The 23585-nt window shown below is 39.6% G+C and overlaps 2 protein-coding genes across 4 annotated transcripts; both read left to right on the top strand.

The window, feature by feature from the left end:
* Positions 1 to 2935: 2935 nt before the first annotated feature.
* prr5a (proline rich 5a (renal)) lies at positions 2936 to 18885 on the top strand. Of its 2 annotated transcripts, none has more exons than XM_058076143.2 (11): positions 2936 to 3196; positions 7961 to 8091; positions 12217 to 12342; positions 13773 to 13853; positions 14171 to 14219; positions 14299 to 14356; positions 14431 to 14522; positions 14602 to 14742; positions 15570 to 15705; positions 15772 to 16050; positions 17814 to 18885. In XM_058076143.2, exons 2-11 carry the CDS (start codon positions 7961 to 7963, stop codon positions 18092 to 18094), a joined length of 1374 nt encoding a protein of 457 aa, XP_057932126.2. In that variant the 5' UTR covers positions 2936 to 3196; the 3' UTR covers positions 18095 to 18885. The 2 variants fall into 2 exon arrangements, with proteins under 2 accessions (XP_057932126.2, XP_057932125.2); XM_058076142.2 differs by having other exon boundaries at positions 2938 to 3196; positions 17799 to 18885.
* A 2231-nt stretch (positions 18886 to 21116) lies between these two features.
* Positions 21117 to 23334, top strand: LOC131131420 (transmembrane protein 60-like). 2 transcript variants are annotated; one of them, XM_078790269.1, is made up of 2 exons: positions 21117 to 21261; positions 21561 to 23334. In XM_078790269.1, exon 2 carries the CDS (start codon positions 21577 to 21579, stop codon positions 21916 to 21918), a length of 342 nt encoding a protein of 113 aa, XP_078646395.1. In that variant the 5' UTR covers positions 21117 to 21261; positions 21561 to 21576; the 3' UTR covers positions 21919 to 23334. The 2 variants fall into 2 exon arrangements, with proteins under 2 accessions (XP_078646395.1, XP_057932108.2); XM_058076125.2 differs by having other exon boundaries at positions 21500 to 23334.
* Positions 23335 to 23585: the final 251 nt, after the last annotated feature.

Genomic DNA, 23585 nt, shown 5'->3' with positions numbered 1-23585 from the left:
GGCGAAGAGAGCCATGAAAGCCAGATATTTTAAAATGTGTATCTGTGAGAGCCATATACATTTTTTTAAACATTGAATGCAATAAAATGTGTGCATTTTTATGTAAGACCAATAGTTTTAGATATAATGGGCTCTAATTACGTAGACCAGACACACTACCCCACACCAATGGGGTGTGGCCAGCACACTTTCGTGAGCAGCGCAGTGTCTAATAATAAATCAAATACTTGTTGCCATTAACACAACTTCTGCTGCTGCATAGTTTTGCACCGTACTCCGTAGACGTATTTCATTCTTTTGGCCATCTTCGTCAGAAGGCTTGGTTCTGTAGCTTTAGCTAGGTGACTATTTGACTAAAGGAGAAAAGTTTATATTTACATGTTGACATCTCAATGACCGAGGTAGACTACAGCATTACCCAGTAATAATCGAGTTTTGGTGTTTGACCTGGAAAATATCATCAGGAAAGATAGATATGGTTGGCCGTATTGCAGCAGAATATAGATGGACAAATTAAAATGCATAAGAAAGTTGTTGATTTTGAATATTATTTTTAACAGTCATTTCTGTGATGTTTACTTTAAAATGTTAGCAAAAATACATTTTTATTGAGGTAAGAAATGCTTGAGAGCCAGATACAGTCATCAAAAGAGCCCTACCTGGCTCCCGAGCCAAAGGTTCCCTACCTCTGCTCTAGGCGATATAATCTGATTTACTTTAATTTTGTTATATTATATTTTATATATTATGATGTGGAATAAATGATTAATTTTGGGGGGTGATCCGTATCACCATCTGGATCCAGGAATGTTTCTTTTATTATTTTTTTAACAATTGTGAGATATTGGGCCGTTTTCACCATTTGTGCATATAATGCCACAAAAAAATGGTCAAAGTACTTGGAAAAAATACAGGGCAGGTTTTACAAAGTATCAAAAACTGATAGAATAAATAATAATAATTTAAAGTGTATTTGGTATTTAGTGTATTATTTCACAATATGTTGGGAACTATGGCACTGGGTGGAGGTCTGTGCTCGCCAAGTAGTTTTAATATTTTAGCTCAGCCACCACTTCTCAAAGTCTAGACGTCGTATAATTACATTTATATTTACATTTTGTATTTAATTTATCATACATTATTTTCTCATCACACATTTTGCCACAGTGACATGTAAAACGTCAGTATCAGAATGAGGCTTGAGTGTTAAGAGTAATCATTTAATGAGGATAAAGACCATTGTTAGAATTCCTGTTCTACAAAACAGGCCGAGATGCACCTAGGTGGAACCACGCCTCATGCATGCATGATTCATGGATCTGCTCGGTGAGAACAGAAACTGTGGAACAATACGTGCCTTCACTTTTAAGTCCCCAAATACCAGAAAATTATCCAACGACGACCGAAAAAGTAGCTAGATTTGCCACTAGTCACCAATTTGGCAGAGAGGGTTTGAAATGTCACCAGATTTAACAACAAAGTCGCCAAGTTGGCAAAGCGGCGGGTGCTTCTGAGAGGTTGGCCTCACCCCAAAGTAGTCACAAGTGGTCACACAAAGAGCAGAGTGGAGCATGTACAAACCCATAAATCACTCATGTGGAAGGCACAATGCCACCAGGGTGGATCTCGCACTGGACTTAAACTGTGAATGTAAAGGAATTGTAAAAGTTGATAACCACTCTCGAAGTACCGTTCCATTCTGTTTGGGGAATTTAGGTTTTGTTGAGTTGCAGCTTGAGCACAAAGCCTGGGTTGGTTGAGACACTTTGGCAGAATACCCCTGAGACCACATACTTGAGATAAATACATGTTTTATGGGGATGCGGGTATGCTGGAGCCTATCCTAGCTGTCTTTGGGCAAGAGGCGGGGTACACCCTGGACTGGTCGCCAGCCAATCACAGGGCACATATAGACAAACAACCATTCATACCTACAGACAATTAACATGTTTTTGGAATGTGGGAGGAAACTGGAGTAATTTGTGCAAAAATAGGAATGATTCTGATCAGAAAGTTGTTTTGCTTTGTTTGACGTGTGAGTAATTGAGCTGTAAAGTATGTTAATGTGTTCCTCTCTGATCCAATAAGAGGAGATTAGATGTCACAACACGCAAACATGTCTGCACAATGAGTGTACAAACTACACAGGCAATTGCAATTTAATCATATATGATGAAAACATCCAGTTTGTTTTTGCTAAATTAAGTCCCGCAAGCAACTCAATTACTGACATTGAACTGATTATTTTGAGAGAATGGACATATGGTGGCGAGAAATGCTGTATGGTAGATTGAGGTCAGTATGTGTGAGTGCGTGTGAGCCCTCTTGTTTTGTTTTAAGGCGTGTGTGTGTGTGTGTGTGTGTGGCATTCAGGAGCCTCTGATAAACCACACCGCTGTTACTTTAATGCATAATAACTATAGAGGTGGGCAACAATGCATGTTTTGGTATCAATCCAAAGTCAACAAAATACAGAGCCTGTATTGTGGATTAATTGAAAGTTTTCAAGGTCATTTCATTCAAGGTTGATTTCAGTTAGACTTAAACACAGATTATGTATTTAAGGCAAACAATATATATCAAATGTAAGTATGTTATCAAATGTATTTGTGTAAATACAATAACAATTTCCTTAGTCCATTTTGATTACACAGTGCAAAATAACGAAACAAAAGCAACAACTTCTATTGGCTTTCATTCAAATTCTTTGCCTTTTTCCACCCATAGCTAATATGGATTTTTGTTTGTAAACAATATAATATCATAGAACAGAAGAGAACTGAACATGTCGATTTTTATCTCGCTACTATCGATCCGATGTTGATACTACCCTTGATATCGATACAACCGATGCTTGTATCGATCCGCCCAACCAGAGCAGCTACAGTAATAAAAATCAGTTGCGCGTGCACGTGACAACAGCAGAAGCAGCCGCGATGGTGATCGTCGCGTGCATCTCGGTCAAAACAAAGCGGGGGCGCGCACGGGAGCGAGCAGAGGCGCATGCTTCATGAATGAGTACACCACCACCACCACCATCACCACCACCATCCCCGGACCCTTCATCCGCCTGATGCCCGACTGGGAACTCACACAGTCGGCACATCAATGCAGAGGTGTCCCCCAATGAGCCCGGACGGAACCGATCTTGAATCGGTGCTACAGCAGCAAGAACCAAGCGACAGGACACGAAACGGTGAGTAATGGAAACTTTAAGTCCACTATTTTTATTTTTTTTTGTACACTCTCATGTGTCGTGTTAGTTGGAGTCACAGGTATGAATAAACATACCCCCCTCCCTGTTGGATCAACGTGGACTCTTGGGTGTGTGTGTTCAAGGCTGATTGGCCATTTTGTGTCGAACAATAACACGGCTGCAGCTAGGTTACACTAGGCCGGAAAACCAATGCTGCTAAGATGGTCGTAAAAGTGGCATCGATCTGACTGTTGGAGAAAAGAGAAGGAGGGAGGTGGGGCGGTGGACAAAAGCAAAAAAAAAAAGAAGCCCCAGACTGGCGTGGTATGCTAGGGAGTAAGGAGCGTCTTTTTCTGCTGGTGTCCCCTGACCTTTGACTCATGACCCCTGCATGGTAACCCCACATGAAAATAAACCAATGTTATTAATGGTGGCAATAAAATACGACACGTGGTTGTCTTTGTCTCAGCATTGACAGCCCAGACTGCTGTTCCTCTCGCTGACCAGAAGGGGTCGCTTCACCGTTTACAGCCTGTTTCTATGGGAGAGACACATAACAGTAATGTCACTCTACTGGCTGCCATGCCTTGCTTTTACTGCAATACCTTACACTGTCTGCAACATGCACCGACATGCATTTACTCTTCTTTTATGTGGTGTGTGTGTTTGCATGCTGAGGAAGGAGTGTATGTTGAGCAAATATTACACAACACTCTTCATGTTGTGTTGAAATAACAGTCATAATAGCACACTGGCGGTGCGGAGTGGTTAGCGCGCAGACCTCACAGCTAGGAGACCAGGGTTCAATTCCACCCTCGACCATCTCTGTGTGGAGTTTGCATGCATGGGTTTTCTCCGGGTACTCCGGTTTCCTCCCACATTCCAAAAACATGCTAGGTTAATTGGTGACTCCAAATTGTCCATAGGTATGAATGTGAGTGTGAATGGTTGTTTGTCTGTATGTGCCCTGTGATTGGCTGGCGACCAGTCCCTGGTGTACCCCGCCTCTCGCCCGAAGACAGCTGGGACCCCCGCGACCCTGGTGAGGAAAAAGCGGTAGAAAATGAATGAATGAATGAATAACACACTGGAACTGCAAAGTCACAAATGTGTTTTTTCCCCTTTACCGCACCTTTATGATTATTTTGACGTTGTCGTTGTAAGATACGACTTTACTCATATCTCTTCGGGGAAATGTACGAGAATAATTCTAGATGAATAAAATTAGAGATTTATACAGGCAAACCAACAGACGAAGTAAATTGAATTGCAGTTAAAGCAATAAGTTCTAATAGAATAGATCAGTAGAAAAGTGTTGCTTTGTGGTCGCATCGACAACATGGTTTTTGTTATTGTACCTGTCTAAACACAAAAATACGCTACTTTGCTATAAAAGGAAGCCAGATGCATGTGCAAATGTGTTACATTCTCAATTATCCTCCAAAATGTCCTCAGTCTAATCCCCAAATTACCTCAACATAATAATAACAACGGTATATAGCAACAAAGGCTGTTTTGGATCAATATTATTCAGGCTCAATATGCTAATTACAGTGTCCTCACATGTGGCCGAGTGTGAATGGAGATACTTTTTAAAAACACTGTTGTCATGCTTGTGTAAACAGACCCTGTAATTCCCGTTCTTACTACATCATTCTTGTGTAAACATAGTGGTTCCTACAGGGCTGCATTCTAAATGTGCCCGGTGCGTAGGTTTAGATCAGTGGTTCAAAATTGTTTTCTGTCATCTCCCCACTGGGGGACCAAAATGTCTCCCCCAATTACAAATAATATTGAGAAATTCGTTCATTCATTCATTTTCTACCACTTTTTCCTCACGAGGTTGAGGTTCGCGGGGGTGCTGGAGCCTATCCCAGCTGTCTTCGGGCGAGAGGCGGGGTACACCCTGGACTGGTCGCCAGCCAATCACAGAGCACATATAGACAAACAACCATTCACACTCACATTAACCTAGCATGCTTTTTTGAATGTGGGAGGAAACCTGGAGTACCCGGAGAAAACCCACGTATGCACGGGGAGAACATGCAAACTCCACACAGAGATGGCCGAGGGTGGAATTGAACCCTGGTCTCCTAGCTGTGAGGTCTGCGCGCTAACCACTCGACCGCTGTGCCGCCCCTGATATTATCTATTAATTTAATTGTACTATCTAAACTGAAACCAGCAAAATGCAACAAAATGGAGGGCAGTGAAGCATGCAGGTGTATTTAAGAGTTAAATTGCACGCAGAGTGCACCAAATTCATACAGTGCATCCGGAAAGTATTCACAGCGCTTCACTTTTTCAACATTTTGTCATGTTACAGCCTCATTCCAAACTGTATTAAATTAATCTCTTACCTCAAAATTCTACACAAAATACTCCATTATGACAATGTGAAAAAAGGTTTTTTTTGACATGTTTTTAATTTATTAAAAATAGAAAACAAAAAAATCACATTTACATAAGTATTCACAGCTTTTGCCATGAAGCTCAAAATTGAGCTCAGGTGCATCTTTTTTCCACTGATCATCCTTGAGATCTTTCTACAGCTTAATTGGAGTCCACCTGCAGTAAATTCAGTTGATTGGACATGATTTGGAAATATAATAACTGTCTATATAAGGTCCCACAGTTGACTGTGCATGTCAGAGCACAAACACCAAGCATGAAGTCAAAAGAACTGTCTGTAGACCTGCGAGACAGGATTGTCTTGAGGCACAAATCTGGGGAAGGATACAGAAAAAATTCTGTCAGGGAGGTGACCAAGGCCCCGATGGTCACTCTGTCAGAGCTCCAGCGTTCCTCTGTGGAGAGAGGAGAGCCTTCCAGAAGGACAACCATCTCTGCAGCAATCCACCAATCAGGCCTGTATGGTAGAGTGGCCAGACGAAAGCCACTCCTTAGTAAAAGGAACATGGCAGCCCCTCTGGAATTGGCCAAAAAGCACCTGAATGACTCTCAGACCATGAGAAACAAAATTCTCTGGTCTGATGAGACAAAGATTGAACTCTTTGGTGTGAATGCCAGGCGCCATGTTTGGAGGAAACCAGGCACTGCTCATCACCAGGCCAATACCATCCCTACAGTGAAGCATGGTGGTGGCAGCATCATGCTGTGGGGATGTTTTTCAGCAGCAGGAACTGGCAGACTAGTCAGGATAGAAGGAAAATGAATGCAGCAATATATAGAGATATCCTGGATGAAAACCTGCTCCAGAGCGCTCTTGTCCTGCTGAAAAATGAACCTTCGCCCCAGCCTGAGGTCAACGACCCGAAGCACACAGCCAAGATCTCAAAAGATTGGCTTCAGAACCACTCCGTGAATGTCCTGGAGTGGCCCAGCCAGAGTCCAGACTTGAATCCGATCGAACATCTCTGGAGAGATCTGAAAATGGCTGTGCACAGACGTCTCCCATCCAACCTGATGGAGCTTGAGACTTATTGCAAAGAAGAATTGGCAAAACTGCCTAAAGTTAGGTGTGCTAAACTTGTGGGATCATATTCAAAATGACTTGAGGCTGTAATTGCTGCCAAAGGTGGATCAACAAAGTATTAAGCAAAGGCTGTGAATACTTATGTAAATGTGATTTTTTTGTTTTCTATTTTTAATAAATTCAAAACATGTCAAAAAAACCTTTTTTCACATTGTCATAATGGAGTATTTTGTGTAGAATTTTGAGGTAAGAGATTAATTTAATACAGTTTGGAATGAGGCTGTAACATGACAAAATGTTGAAAAAGTGAAGCGCTGTGAATACTTTCCGGATGCACTGTACATGTTGGCAGGTCTGCACGAATACTGAAAGTCGTCCTTGACTCTCACAATCCACCGTAGACCCCCAGGAGGCACGCCCCACTATTTGAAATGCACTGGTTTCGATGATGTTGTCTAATTTGCATCATTATCACGCATGTGCACGTCATTTTGATGAATTCCTCTCTCCTCCCCACAGACAGGTCCCACAATATGTTGCGTTATAAGGAGGGCTAACATCAGCATGGGCAGGTTAGCCATAATTAGCCGTAAAACTGACGTCTGCACCGATAAAGAGCACATAAAGCAAGTGAATAGCATGAGAAATTGCAACACACACACAAATCGGAAGCCGAACTTTCAACATAAAAGTTTTCAAAATCACAGTCTCTGCATAAACATGGAATATTCTTAATAGGTAGATGCAAATTGGTCTGTGTCAGTCACAAAACCTGTATGACTCCAGGGTGTACCAGTATTTTTGTAGTTTTTTATTATTTTTTTTATTATTATTTGGCAGTTTTTTATTTTATAGTGGTTAACAAACGGGTTGTTTTGTTTTTACATCCTCATAGCTCCTCAAGTTTTTATTACTTTTGCATGACAGTAGAATTAAACATATCTTCTACATGGAAGAAATGATTTTCATGTCCTTATTTCCGACGGGGAATAGGTTATAGACCCGGAACAGATTATTCTTGACCTTTTAGTTTCCACTGTATAGACACCCTTGGAGCATATACTCTGTTTAATGTTATTTCTCGCTGTTTTGTATTGAGATTTATCATTGCACTAAAATTAATATATCTGCAATATGTCTGCTCCTGCATATGCTCCTGTGCAATACTACGTATGTGTATATTTTGGATATCTTGTATATATCTTTTTTACTCTACTTTTATATACTTTTTTTTTAACTTGACTACTGCACTGAAGGAGAAGCTCTCCAATCTCGTTGTACATCTTGTATAATGACAATAAAGGCCATTCCATTCCATTCCATTCCAGATGCTGGATGGACTCAGGCGGAGGCACGCCTCCCGGTCTTCCCCGCGGCCCCTCTCCCTCAACTTCAGCACCTTCTCGGCTCCTCCCCCAAGCCCGGACTTGGACAGCAGCAATGAGCATCCAATCAGGAGGTGAGCATCGCCGGTCAAGATTAACAGTCATTATTAAAGTGAAGCATTCTGGGTAATCTACTTATCTGCATCCACATTCTGTAAATCCCACTACCCCCTCTCATTGGGTCCCATCACCATGAGCCGAAGATGAAAATCTCCAAGCAGGCTTATGAAGTGACTCTTACATCTCCATGAAGTGTTTCTAAGCGTGAGTGGTGATCCCCATACATGTGTGTTGTTGACCTAGTAACACATTTGCATCATTCTAACAATGCAACCGTCCAAAATTCCACTGGCCAACAACAAACAAACCATGTTTTGTATTATTGTTGGCTTCCTGTAAGAATGTCATACCGTGATCACACCTGAGGGGAATGATCATCAGACTAGCTTCTTTTCCAAGAAAAATCATTCAAGGGGAAATTCAAATTTACCCTCAGTTGTCATGTCATGTTAACCCATTGCAGTAAACACACAGCCACGCCCATTAACTGGGAAGTAAGCTTCCTTGTTCAAAGGCGCCACGTGAATACATTGGAGGAAATTAAACCTGGGGCACTTTCTGAATGTTAGTTATAGTTTCTTCTTTTAACAACAGAAGGATTGTTTGTCAATGTTAACAATGTCCATTTCACCCATTGGTCCTGAATATAATCATATAATAATATAATAATATATATAATTACATACAGTTTTTGCAAGCGATATATATATATATATATATATATATATATATATATATATATATATATATATATATATATATTCATTCATTTGCTTTTTCCTCACGAGGGTCGCGGGGGTGCTGGAGCCTATCCCAGCTGTCTTCGGGCGAGAGGCGGGGTACACCCTGGACTGGTCGCCAGCCAATCACAGGGCACATATAGACAAACAACCATTCACACTCACATTCATACCTATGGACAATTTGGAGTCACCAATTAACCTAGCATGTTTTTGGAATGTGGGAGGAAACCGGAGTACCCGGAGAAAACCCACGCATGCACGGGGAGAACATGCAAACTCCACACAGAGATAGCCGAGGGTGGAATTGAACCCTGGTCTCCTAGCTGTGAGGTCTGTGCGCTAACCACTCGCCGCCGTGCCGCCCTATATATATGATATATATGATATATATGTGATATATATATTATATTTGTCCCCATTTTCAACCAGACTGCTCGCTTCCAAATACTGTATGTATTTATACGTCTTTTACATTTTTTTGCACGAGAAGCACAAAGAGGTGATGATGCAACTCTGCAATGGAAGAGTGCAGTTAAGGCCAAAAACAGCCACAATCTGACCGAAGTACATTTTATAAGAGCACAACCTGCATCTTTCCCATTCAAATACATGCTCCGCAGCAACCAGGAAGTGAAAAGGCATTATCCATTACTGCATTATCCAGTAATAATCAAGTTTTCATGTCTGACCTGGAAAACATCCCAAGGACAGCTGGCATTGGCTCTGGCCACCCACGCTGTGTTAGAACATGGATGGATGGATTAAAATGCACAAGAAAGTTTTAGATTTTGAATGTCATTTCCAGCACAATGATTCATGTAATGTTTTACTTAAAAATATTTTTATCATGTTAAGAAATGTCTGAGAACTACATCTGACTCCTGTTGTTTACAATAAACTCATCAGTGGCAGTACTACAGTAGTAGTAGTAGGTGGTAATGGTAGTATGGTAGTGGTAATGCCAGCTGTGTTATGCCTTGTTTGACGACTGCATGTAGAGATGAAGCAATGGTGAAGATTATGATGATTTATTTGAACAACCAAAAATTTAAAAGGCAAAATAAGGTCAAAGGCCAGCAGGGGGGAAAAAAAACTACAATACCAAGGCTGCCGTGGTACTGTGCGAAGCCACAAGACGATAAGAAAAAACCCAAAGAGTATTAGCAAAAGTCTATCTTACACCAGAAAAACCTATGAGAGTGCAAAATTAAAGATGCAACGCAATGTTGAGAAACAATCTGGCAACTGCAAACAAAAATTGCTGAGCCTACCAGCAGTTGTGAATAATTGAGCGACTGCAGGTGTGTCTCGTGGCGCCGCCCAGGCGCGGGAACTTAGGTGTCTGGAACAAAAGAGAACAGAAGTGGTCAGCAAAAAAGAGCAACAGACCAAAGAGTGTAGAACATGACAGACCATTTTCCTTGTCATTTTCTCATGTAGGCTGCATGTTGTACGAGTGGTTAGTGTGCAGGCCTCACAGCTAGGAGACTCGAGTTCAATTCCACCCTCCGCCATCTCTGTGTGGAGTTTGCATGTTCTCCCCGTGCATGCGTGGGTTTCCAAAACATTCCAAAAACATGCTAGGTTAATTGGTGACTCCAAATTGTCCATAGGTATGAATGTGAGTGTGAATGGTTGTTTGTCTATATGTGCCCTGTGATTGGCCCAAGTGAGGATAAGCGGTATAGAAAATTAATTAATGATTACGGGACAAATACGTTGTCCTTGGGACTGTTGACAACTCGACTTACAGCTCCCACATTTCTGCGGGAAGGATAGGCTTTAGTATGTAGTAGTCAGCTTGGGGCTGCACGGCGGTCGAGTGGTTAGCATGCAGACCTCACAGCTAGGAAACCAGGGTTCAATTCCACCCTCGGCCATCTAAGTGTGGAGTTTGCATGTTCTCCCCGTGTATGCGTGGGTTTTCTCCGGGTACTCCGGTTTCCTCCCACATTCCAAAAACATGCTAGGTTAATTGGTGACTCCAAATTGTCCATAGGTATGAATGTGAGTGTGAATGGTTGTTTGTCTATATGTGCCCTGTGATTGGCTGGCGACCAGTCCAGAGTGTACCCCGTGTCTTGCCTCTTATCCTCCTCTTTGTGAGGATAAGCAGTAGAAAATGAATGAATTAATTAATTTTCTCATGTACTCCAAATTATTATGAAAGTTGAAAAATGAAGTTTTTCTATATAATGGCTGTTTACAGCATTCATTCATTCATTCATTTTCTACCGCTTTTTCCTCACGAGGGTCGCAGGGGGTGCTGGAGCCTATCCCAGCTGTCTTCGAGCGAGAGGCGGAGTACACCCTGGACTGGTTGCCAGCCAATCACAGGGCACATATAGACAAACAACCATTCACATCACATTCATACCTATGGACAATTTGGAGTCACCAATTAACCTAGCATGCTTTTGGAATGTGGGAGGAAACCGGAGTACCCGGAGAAAACCCACGCATACACGGGGAGAACATGCAAACTCCACACAGAGATGGCCGAGGGTGGAATCGAACCCTGGTCTCCTAGCTGTGAGGTCTGCGAGCTCTGCGAGCCTTACAGCATTTATAGTCTACTTTTTTGTTTTTTGATTAAAACCGGCTCAACCAGGGTTATGATAACTGTGATTAACATGATTTTTTTTGTAACAAACATGGAGGGAAAAGCCTTTGCTTAGAAAAACCAGGATTAAAGTTCAGTGCTGAAGACAGCATCTTTGTGATTAACACGTGTTCCATAGATGCAAAAGCTTGTTAATAGGTTTGTTTATTAAGACTCCAGGAAGTTGCAGTCAGTTCAAGTCCAGTACTTGTTGACTTGTTAACTAAGCAGGTTACTGTTTCACCACTAAGAGTCTTTTTAAATGGCATCTTCCGTTCTACTCATCTCCATGACAGAGCAGGAAGGCGTCCTTTATTGTCCACTTCCTACTGCTATTGTTATTGTTGTTGTCACTGAGCCGTGTGAGCTCCTCCTCAGCAACACTGGCATCTGTGTGCTGCATAAATATTTGTTGGCATCAAAGATGGTATTGTTTCAGAAGCCTATCGACGCCACTGTTCTCTCCTCTTCTGAGACCTCGGGGGCAGTGGGGCCCACCTTCCAGCTCGGCCCCGCCCATGCTCTTTTCTTTTTTAAAACAAGCTCTCTCTCTCTCTCGTCATGCATCACTCTGTCCTACTTTATTCTCGTCCTGTGTCAGCCGGCCTTTCTTTTGCGTCCTCTATCCATTCCCTACTCATGTTCTCGCCTTCCCGTCGGCGCTCTGCTTCCTGTTTCCTCCTCCCTCTTCGTCTCCATCTCTCGTCAGCTGGTAGCCTGACCTTCCTTCTTTCCTGTCCACGCCACTTAGCGCGTATGCTCTCGTCTTTCTCCTCCTCCATGGTTCCCATGAGGACTCTGCACCGGCTCAAGCTGATGAGCTCGCCCAGCCTTAGTGACCTGGGCAAGAGCGAGAAGGGTTCACCAGAAGACAGAGGGGAGAAGCAGAAGAGGGCCGGTGCCAACGCCACCTGGAACAGGTACTTCAATTTGCTAGTATCATACAGTAGTATTTTAACCCTTTTGTCCTAATCAGGATCTGTTCCAATTCTGTTTCCATTAGGCTCAGAGTCGTAACGGTCCATCACACATTTACACAATACTACACATTGTACAATACCTTTTGAACAGCAACAATTGCATACCACACAACAGATGCTTACACACAGGCGGCTTCCCGCCTCTGTTGCAGCTCTAGATCCTTTCACATTCCCTCTAAAACAGGGGTCTCAAACTCAATTTACTTGGGGGCCACTGGAGCTAGGGTCTGGGTGAGACTGGGCCGCATCAGGTTTTCCAAAAAAAAAAACGCATTTATTAAAAACAGAAAAATGAATAAACTTTGCTTTGGTTCCGATTTTCTACAAGAAAAGCTCTGATAAAACATTCCACTGTTACTTTTTATTTTTCTACACAAAATAAGATGAAAAATAAATAAACAAATCAAGAATAATGAAAATCAATTAATCAGTAATAAATAAATAAATATAATAATAATAATAAAACGGCAAATAATAAAAACTTAAGAAACCACATATAGTTGGTGGGTAATCAATTTTTTTTCTGATTAAAATTAACAAAGCATTATTAGAGCCCTGTAGACATGACAAAACACGACTATAGTCACATTTATACTTTTTTTATTTACAACATATTGCGCAACTGCAGGGTCTTGAGACACATGCTAACTCGCAAACTAGAGAGCTAGCGACCTAAACGGTAGCCTTCAAGTTATTTCCTTTAAACTTAAATAGCCAAAAACTTACCACTTCCACACGGATAGGGAGGATAACTATTAACAGTTATTTAACCTTTAACATGAACATTAATCAAACGTAATAATTTTTTCTGGGTACATGATACCATACAGCATCCATATCCAACTTGCACGGGCCGCACTAACATTAAACTTTCATATCAAGCCGGGGGCCTCAAACTAGTTTCCTGCGGGCCACGTGTTTGAGACCCCTGCTCTAAAATGATCGTTTTTCCTGGTTTGTATAAACAGCACAAACACAGGGAATGGAAGGACAAAGTCATCTCACCAGTTTTCAGTCTTCTGATAACCTTGACAGAGGTGGAATGGTGCCTGTGCGTTAAGGGGATGCCCTAATGCCAGGACTGAAGTTTAGCATTAAACCTAACTTTTACGGCTTTGTTGTGTTATGCAATTGTCACTGCCCGACATGCATCTAATCATCTAATTGTGGGATGGTGTGTGTCCGTGAAGAAGAGCGCTTATAGTCCACTTTGCTGGATTCTGTACAAAAAACAGGGCTCTGATGCAGATATTTTGCCAGATTTCTGTGTGAAAGCTCCACAGGTGGAAAGTTAGTTGAGACAGAAAACTGACAGAAAAATGTTATTATGCAGTTTAACAAATTTGGTGAAAAGGTTTTTTTTGTTGCAGTATCCACGACGCCGTCATCGCAGTCTTCCAGAAGAAAGGTTTGGCTGATAACGAACTTTACGCTCTCAACGAAGGCGTCAGGTATGGATGTGACGTTTAGTTTATGGTACTGTTGTACAGAAAGCGACTAATCAGGTGGCTTCTCCCAGACATGACCACACTCCAGCCTGCTGGAGTGGCTGACTGAGCATGTTTTGTCAACTTAAGTTTGTTCATGTGCTTTTGGAGCAGTGCGGTCGTGTCATGTTATCTCTTTATTTTTAAAGCCAGACTTACACCGTCCTATCACATCAGCGCTCGCTGTGGGACAGTAAATACACGTGCAGGCATGAGCAGGTTGACAAATTCACACGGATAAAGACACACAATGTAAAATAAATAGAATGTTTATCCACCAGGCACCTGTTGAAAACCGAACTGGGTTCCTTTTTCACAGAATACCTTCAGGTAATCACAGTAGGACAAGAAAGAACTTCATAAGCTAGTGTTGGACTTTCTTATGTATTTATTTTCATCCATGTGACAGAACCAGCTGCTGACAAAGGGCATGGTCATCCTGAGGGACAAAATAAGGTTCTACGAAGGTATGACTCCATTATGTATACATTCATGTCATGTGGAGCAGGCCTTTAGTGTTGTTTTGGTGTGCCGAGTACAGGTCAGAAGTTACTGGACTCTCTGGCAGAGACATGGGACTTCTTCTTCTGTGATGTGCTCTCCATGCTGCAGGCCATCTTCCACCCAGTCCAGGTAGACCGTCCGTCATCTCCAAGGAATAACTAACTAATAAGCTCAGGTGTAGTTGCTGATTAGTGTCGTCTCCATGCAGGGTAAGGAGCCTTCCGTCCGACAACTGGCTTTGCTTCACTTCAGGAGCACCATCGTCCTGAGCGTTAAGTTAGAGGACGCCTTGTCTCGCCCTCGAGCCCGAGTGCCACCCTCTGTGACGCAGATGCTGCTCATCCTACAGGTAAGGTGGTTGTTTGCTTGTTTACATGTCGTATAGCAGTGGTTCCCAATCTTTTTTTTTTGGACCTTCGGACCAGCTCGTGTTGTCTGGGTGGTCGAACATTATAGCAATCAAACCTTATTTATTATGTAATGTAGTTATGTAATGTAGTAATTAACTTGTGCACTGAACACATTTGCACATTAGCACTCAATAACGTCATCAAACCTTGCCTTGTATCAGCACTCAGGACCAAATATCAGGTGAAAGAAAAACAGTATAGTAGTAGTTTTAAACTATTATATATGAGCAATATTTTATATTTTATATTTTATATTTTATATTTTATATTTTATATTTTATATTTTAGATTTTATATTTTATATTTTATATTTTATATTTTATATTTTATATTTTATATTTTATATTTTATATTTTATATTTTATATTTTATATTTTATATTTTGCACTGTGATTGGCTGGTGACCAGACCAGTCCAGGGTGTACCCCGCCTCTCGCCCAAAGACAGCTGGGATAGGTTCCAGCACCCCCGTGACCCTTGTAAGGACAAGCGGTAGAAAATGAATGAATTAATGAATATTTTATATTGATATATTTATCAATATTTTTATGATCATGTGTCAAGTATAATATTACTTATATATTATATAAATGATGTATCATTGCTGTTCTATGTGCTACAGATGTCATAAGGCCAATTTTTGATAACCACTATATTATTAAAATAATACGTTGTATGAATAGTATGAAAATATCTTCTAAAGTCTGTATTTCTTTGCACAAAATGAATATGGCTGATAAGATCACATTGTGTGGTATAATTGCAGGGAGTCCATGAGTCACGTGGTGTGAATGAGGACTACCTGAGGCTGGAGTCTTTGGTCCAGAAAGTGGTCTCGCCCTACTTGGGCACACATGGACTTTACTCCGGAGACGACACCGAGGACCACTGCTGTGTTCTGGGTATACAAAATGATGTTTAATAATGATATGTGTGTCATGAGTAACACCCCCTTCTACTTCCTGTAGAGAAGCGTTTACAATGGGGCTGGTCCAAGTCTGCTGACCAGCTGTCTAAAAACCCTGTGGTACGATCCAAAAGCTACAACATTCCTTTACTGCTGACCCCGGTGGCTGAGTACGACCCGGATAGCAGCTCCGTTGGCAGCGGAGGAATCAGGCGTCACTCGGCCTGTGAGATGATATCATGCCTGGAGGAACAAAGTTTGACCTACGCCGACCTGACGTCCAGCGCCGAGCTCTCTGGCTCCGCCTCTAACAGGCTTTGCGTGGGCTCCCAGTATAAAGGTACATGCAAGACCCTCACCGCGTTTGTTGATTTTGATGTAGAGCAGGGGTCTCGAACTCAATTTACCTGGGGGCCACTGGAGCTAAGGTCTGGGTGAGGCTGGGCCGCATCAGGTTTAAAAAAAAAATATATATATATATATATATATTAAAAACAGACAAAATAAATAAATAAATAGCTGTCTTTAATGCTTCTGCTATACCCTCCGCTTTTTCAGTGCTTTTTCAGTGCTTTTTCAGTGCTTTTTCAGTGCTTTTTCAGTGTTTTATATTTTATATTTTATATTTTATATTTTATATTTTATATTTTATATTTTATATTTTATATTTTATATTTTATATTTTATATTTTATATTTTATATTTTATATTTTATATTTTGCCCTGTGATTGGCTGGCGACCAGTCCAGGGTGTACCCCGCCTCTCGCCCAAAGACAGCTGGGATTATTAAATTATTAAATAAATGTTTAATGTTCATTTTTATTTTTCGACACAAAATAAAATGGAAAAATAAATAAGCAAATAAAAACAAATTAAACAAGCGAAACAAATTAATTTTTATTAATTATTAAATAAATGTTTAATGTTAATTTTTATTTTTCGACACAAAATAAGATGGAAAAATAAATAAGCAAATCAAAAAACAAATGAAACAAGTGAAACAAATTAACAAATTAATTTTTATTTATTATTAAATTATGAAATAAATGTTTAATGTTAATTTTTATTTTTCGACACAAAATAAGATGGAAAAATAAATAAGCAAATCAAAAAACAAATGAAACAAGTGAAACAAATTAACAAATTAATTTTTATTTATTATTAAATAATTAAATAAATGTTTAATATCAATTTGTATTTTTCGACACAAAATAAGATGGAAAAATAAATAAGCAAATTAAAAAAACAAATGAAACAAGTGAAACAAATTAACAAATTATTTTTTATTTATTATTAAATTATTAAATAAATGTTTAATCTTCATTTTTATTTTTCGACACAAAATTAGATGGAAAAATAAATAAGCAAATCAAAAAACAAATGAAACAAATTAACAAATTAATTTATATATATATATATATATTTTTTTTTTTAGAATAACTATGGGACCTGGTGTTGCCATCAGAGAATTGATGAAAAGCGGTCCACTAAGCTAAAGTTAATTTCCCTTTAAGGACCGAAATAATACTAATTATTTTAAGTCAAAATAGCAACTAAATGCTGATTAATATTTTTCTTGAATATATCCATATTTGGTAAGGTGGGAAAGGTGTGAGCTGGCAGCGAGTTCCATAGACGGCATGCCCTTGGTACGTAAGAGGATTGGTGAAGATGTGTGCGAGACCTGGGGATAGTTACACAGTATGGATGTGCAGTAGAGGAGGATTTATTATTAAATTATTAAATAAATGTTTAATGTTATTTTTTATTTTTCGACACAAAATAAAATGGAAAAATAAATAAGCAAATCAAAAAACAAATGAAACAAGTGAAACAAATTAAATTAATTTCTATTATTATTAAATTATGAAATAAATGTTTAATGTTAATTTTTATTTTTCGACACAAAATAAGATGGAAAAATAAATAAGCAAATCAAAAAACAAATTAAAGAAATTAAAGAAATTAAACTTTCATATCAAGGCGGGGGCCTCAAACTAGCGGGCTGCATTTGGCCTGCGGGCCAAGAGTTTGAGATCCCTGATGTAGAGCCACAGTATTATTGTGATGGCACTGTAACTGTACAGGTATGATGCAAGCAGGAGCCGCCTCCATGGACCTCCCTCTGTCCTCACCTTCCCTCCTCCCGCTCCCGCTCCATTCATCCGGAGCGCTGCACGGCACCGAAGCCACAACCACCATGACCGACCTCAGCAAAGCGGCATCTTGCACGCCGCCCAGCGAGTCGTCCAGCCCCGAAACCATCATCGGACAAGTGCTCGAGTCTGCAGACTCAGACTCAGATGGGATATTTATTGATTTCCCACCTCATTCCTCAGAAGCTCTGGGCTACAGTCGGGAAAGCCGGCAGAGTACAGTGTAGCTGAGCACCACACACACACATTCATTCACCAATATCATCGTGAGTACATTTCATTGGTCTTCCTTTGTTTTCCGTCCATTTACGCTGCTTTATGCTGGTTATAGAAGTGAAATAGTTAGCTAACCAAAAACATGAAATTAATTTAGATACGAGAATTCTCAGAAAGCACACACCTCCAGTGATGATGTATTTTAATGCAAAAACTAAACCTGTGGACTTGCCAAAGAAGAAACAATTTACTTTTGGTGAGGATCTGTATAAAGGTACAGATTGTGACAGTCCAGTAAAAAAATCAATTTTTTTTTCCCTTTCACATTTGAAACAAATCAGCTTTTCTTTTTAGAGCAAAAGAAAAAAATGCTCAATTTGGAGATACATGCTTATTAACAAAAAATTGAGATATAGTACATTCTGTATGCTTAAAAAATTCAGTGATGCATGCTTTTATAAATAAAAAAAGCAATTTGAACAGGCATTCTGTGTAAAAAGTAAAAAAAAAATCGGTGATGCATTTTTTTATAAAAGTAACATTTAAAAAAAATGGAGACTTTTGTAAGAAGGCAAAAGAAAATTGATTAAATATGAAGATCTTTACATAGTAAAAAGGCACAACCACTACATTTGAAGATACATTATTTTACAAAATCACTGTAGAAAAATTCCATTCCATTATTTGGAGATGCATACTTTTTAAACCTATAATTTATCAAATTTGGAGATACGTGGGGCGAGCGGTTAGCGCGCAGACCTTACAGCTAGGAGACCAGGGTTCAATTCCACCCTCGGCCTCATGTGTGGGTTTTCTCCGGGTACTCCGGTTTCCTCCCACATTCCAAAAACATGCTAGGTTAATTGGCGACTCCAAATTGTCCATAGGTATGAATGTGAGTGTGAATGGTTGTTTGTCTATATGTGCCCTGTGATTGGCTGGCCACCAGTCCAGGGTGTACCCCGCCTCTCGCCCAAAGACAGCTGGGATAGGCTCCAGCACCCCCGCGGTAGAAAATGAATGGAGATACGTGTTGTTGTTTCCAAAAAAACAATCTATTACATTTGGAAATACAACATTTGTTAAATTGGAAAAACATGCTTTTTTTAACAGTTTGAGCCCTGGTGGGTGTCCTGATTAGAGAGAACAAAGACGTCACATCCAAACCCCCCCCCCCCCCACACACACACAGAGAACCACAGAGCTACAGCCATTGTGACTGCTTTGATGTGTTGGTTTTTGCAACCAGTGACATTCCACATCACAGACTGTAACCTGTGTAATGAATCATATACCTATATGTTTATGTTTGGCATTGAGTCAATTGACATAGAGCTAGTGAGAGACAATAGTGTTATGGGGATTTATTTATTACTTAAAAGAAATGGTAAGCAGCTTCATTCCATTGAGGATCATTTTGATCCTTCAACTGAATGTAAAATGACATGAAAAATAACCACAATTTCATATTTTTTTTTACATTGCAGCACCATCTCATTCACCATCTTATTTCTCCATTTCCAGTAAACACGCGATGATAATGTGGGCTAATGAACTGTTTTGTGTTTGTATGTATTTCAATGCTTGTAGCGGTCGAATGCTTTTTACATGGTGTGTTTTTTCCTGCTTTGTACAGACAAACTTCTTTTTATTGTTTACATTTCAAAGACAAATGTACTGAATGTTGTCTCACACACTGTCCTTTGCATCTTGTCGATATACAAGTGCATTGTTAGTTTTCTCAGACAGCTTGTGGTTATGAAATGAATTCATGTTTTTCTTAAAAAGGGCTTTTTAAAAGAATCTTTAAAAAAAAAAGAAAAAAATGCTTTACCTCAAGCTTTTTGTACTTCCCTTTTTTTGGACAATCTATACGGAGTTGTACTTTGTATTCATTTGTTATACTAGCCCAGTGAAAATAGATTTGAATAAAATGTCAAATGTGGTTTACAACCTTTTTTGTCTCGCTATACTTCGACGAAAAGATTTGTAACTACGCTCTGCTTCAATTCAGCTGCATCAAACTTTGCACAGCTGATGTTGATTCAAGGTCTTATTGAGTTATTTGTTTACTCAAGCATATTTTATAACGGGCTAAAAAAATGCAAAATAAATTTGGGCGAGGAAGACTTGCTTACACAACTCATAACATCTCACAAGTGTTGTTTATTTTGATCCCTAGATCACTTACCACAGATGTTGTAATGGCTGATTTATACTCAATTTATTTTTGAGAAGGGACTCCAGAAAGATCCCTGGGGAACACCTATAATACAGATTAAAGTTAAGACTGTATAGTATACTGTTTAGAATCTAAACAGTGTATTGTACATCTAGTTTGCCGTTCACTGGACTAACAATACTGGCCTTTTTGGGGCCTTTATATAGACCTCTAAAAACCAATCGTCAAATGATGCAGATACCCACTGAGTATTGTGCAATGGGTGTTTTCCACTTTTGTACAGAGACCAACCCATGTGCAATAGAAACATGACAACTCATCATTATTTCAACTACCTGAGCACTAAGTCAACAATAAGACCGCAAGGTATAATTACAATCCTCCTACTAGTAGAAATATGCTTAAATTTCTACCTCAAAGTTTCTATTGACTGTAAGTTTAAGTTATAAGTACTTGTACTTACAAAACAGGGAGTTTACTTTTCACCCTAAATAGCTATTCACACTTGTGGACAATTTAGTCTCCAATTAGACTAACGTGCATGTTTTTGAATGTACGCGTGCATACGTGGGAAGAACATGATGGGATATTCCAATGGAGATTCAAACCCTGATCTTGTGACTGTGACCAGACATGCTACGACAAATCCACCGTGCTGCCTTGTAATACAGTTACTCTCATTTAAATTCAACAACCACATTAAATGACGACATTATAACTGAGCGTTTTCTTTAAGTCGGAAAATATTTTTCTATTTACTTTATTGCCGTTGAGTGTCTTGAAGGTCAATGCAGCAAACCCCGCTTTTATTGTGAAAGGATTCACTTGTACTTCCTACTCCGTTAGCGGAAGTCTCAACAGAAGTGGCATTAAGCTAACCACCTTTCGCTGCGTGACACAACTTTCCGCTTATATTTTTTTTATTTGTGTCGGACAAACTATTCGTCAAAGGTCGACGCTGAGGTAAAAGTGGCTGTGAATCTTCTGGTGTGCTCGGTAAGACAGTTTAAATGATGTTTTCTCCACTTGTAAAGTTATGCTAGCATTCTAGATAGTTGACGCAAGTGACAGCAGAACCTGCACGGCAAAAGTCGCCATTTTTGTTATTCGTTCTATATAAGGCGAGTTTTCTGTATTGGGGCCACAAAGGAGCATTGTATCCTCACACCCAGTGTTGGGTTAATTCTTCCGCCAACTTTTTCTCGGTGTGTATATGGTCGTGGCTCGCCGCCAGTGGTCGGTCCATCCATGAAGATGTCATTGGTTCAACGCGTGTTCCTCTCATGGATCTTCAGCCTCATCTTCCTCATCATGCTGGTCCTCAAACTGGACTCCAAGATCCACTGGAACTGGTTCCTCATATTTCTCCCCGTCTGGACCTTCGACACCATCCTCATCCTCATGCTGCTGGTCAAGCTGGCCGGCCGCTGTAAACCAGACTTCGAGCCGAGGGAGGGCGAGCAGAGCCTTGCCAGGAAGCTGTGGTACATGGCGGCCTTGCTGCTCAAGTTGGCCTTTTGTATCAGTCTCTGCTCCCGCCTGGAGAGGCTCACTGACGTGTGGATAAGTGTGGTGTGTGTTCCCCTTTGGGTGCTGCTGGGTGGGGCGCTGGTTGAGCTGGGACACAGCATCTTCCATCACAGGAGGGACTGAACCTTTGGATGCTGCCGGTGGAGATTTTTAACTATATATTTTTGGAAGATACCATTGTGGAGCTCATCTGTGGACCTTCGTCTGAACTGATAAACAGGAGGACCCATTCACTCGACAAACACTCGTGGTCGTTATGGTTATTTGATTCACCTTTCTCTTTGCATCTTTTCTATTGTGTATACTGTATCACTATCACTATCACAGTGGGTGTGGGGAAACACTGAGCACTTTGTATTGGACTGACCATTGATGTCCTCCCCTCACAAAATACACACTTTCTTTGGTATTAGAATAGTATTAAAGCCACACTGAAAACAAAAACTACAAGTCTAAAGTCTAGGAGTCAGAAGAATTAAATAGTACTTACCCAAATAATCAACATATTACACAAATGTAGTTTACGCTACAATTGCCGCAATGTTAGCTGACTATCGTTATATCACAATGACAGATTTGTCATTTTACAAAAGTCGTAATGCTAAAAATCTCAATGTAATTCTACTATTCTACAACATTGGTTCTTTTATCCACAAAAAGTAACCCACTACTAATATATAATATTGTGATTTTTAATACTGTATATCAGAAAGAATATTGTGAGAATAAAGATAATATAATCAGATTTTTTCAGAAAATATATGAATTAATATTTAATGTGTATTCCTTGTTCTTGTATTATCATGACTTTATTGTCCTACCATTATAAATGTAATCTCAAAATATGAAACTGAAAATTAATTAATTTTATGACTTTATTCCCATATATTTTGGGTCAAATTGTGATACTGTTTATGTATCATAACATGATTTTTAAACTATTTTATAGACTTTATTTTCATAATATTCACACTTTATTTTCCCTGGCATTAAAACCTAAAATATATCATTATGAGAATGTGGTGGTAATGTTTTAAACATATTTGTATATGTATTCAGTTATTCTTGGTTATTCTCATGAATTCTTACTTTCAATAATGAATTATGAGAATGACTTTGTGAGGATTAAGTGACATAGAAAATTAATCCCATACTATTTATTCTTATAACATTACAGTATTTTTTTGTAACGTTACACATTTTCTCTAAAATTGACTTTCTAATTTTGTTACTTTTGCAACTGTCATTGAGATTTTTTTTTTTTTGCAATGCTTCAACTTTATTCTCATAACGTTACGTTTTCTTTTGACATTTCAACTTTTACTTGAATTTTTTCATACCTGCCTTTTCTTGACATTAAAGTGTGTCCTATGTCAAAATGGTGGAAAGACACAGGTGGTTGCTGGACCTCATGTAGCTTGTTCACTTTAATCACGACACTTGAATGCAACACACCACTTGCCAACACGTTCGCTGTGCCCTACAGAGGATCTAAATAAGAATTTATTTATTTTTACATTAAAGCCTGCTTACACAGTTGTTTCGTCTGCACGGTGAGCATGTCAACTTATTTTAGCATAGCAACCATTAATTTACCAAAATAATAAACCGATTGTTTTATTTAAATGTATAAATATCCTCTTATGTGAATATTTTTACATTTTCCTAGTCATCCATGAAAGCAGACCAATCTTTGTGTTCACCAAAACAAGATATTTACACATATCAGCTTTTGACTTTGGAAAACGGTGCTGGGCATTTTTGCCTCTTCTGACGTGTTACTGACCCAA

Source organism: Doryrhamphus excisus, linkage group LG1, assembly GCF_037039965.1.
Source record: "Doryrhamphus excisus strain RoL-2023G ecotype Guam linkage group LG1, RoL_Dexc_Guam_v1.1, whole genome shotgun sequence".
In the NCBI taxonomy this organism is placed as follows: domain Eukaryota; kingdom Metazoa; phylum Chordata; class Actinopteri; order Syngnathiformes; family Syngnathidae; genus Doryrhamphus; species Doryrhamphus excisus.
The sequence above is the reverse complement of the archived record's forward strand: the minus strand, read 5'-3'. Positions and strand labels throughout refer to the sequence as shown.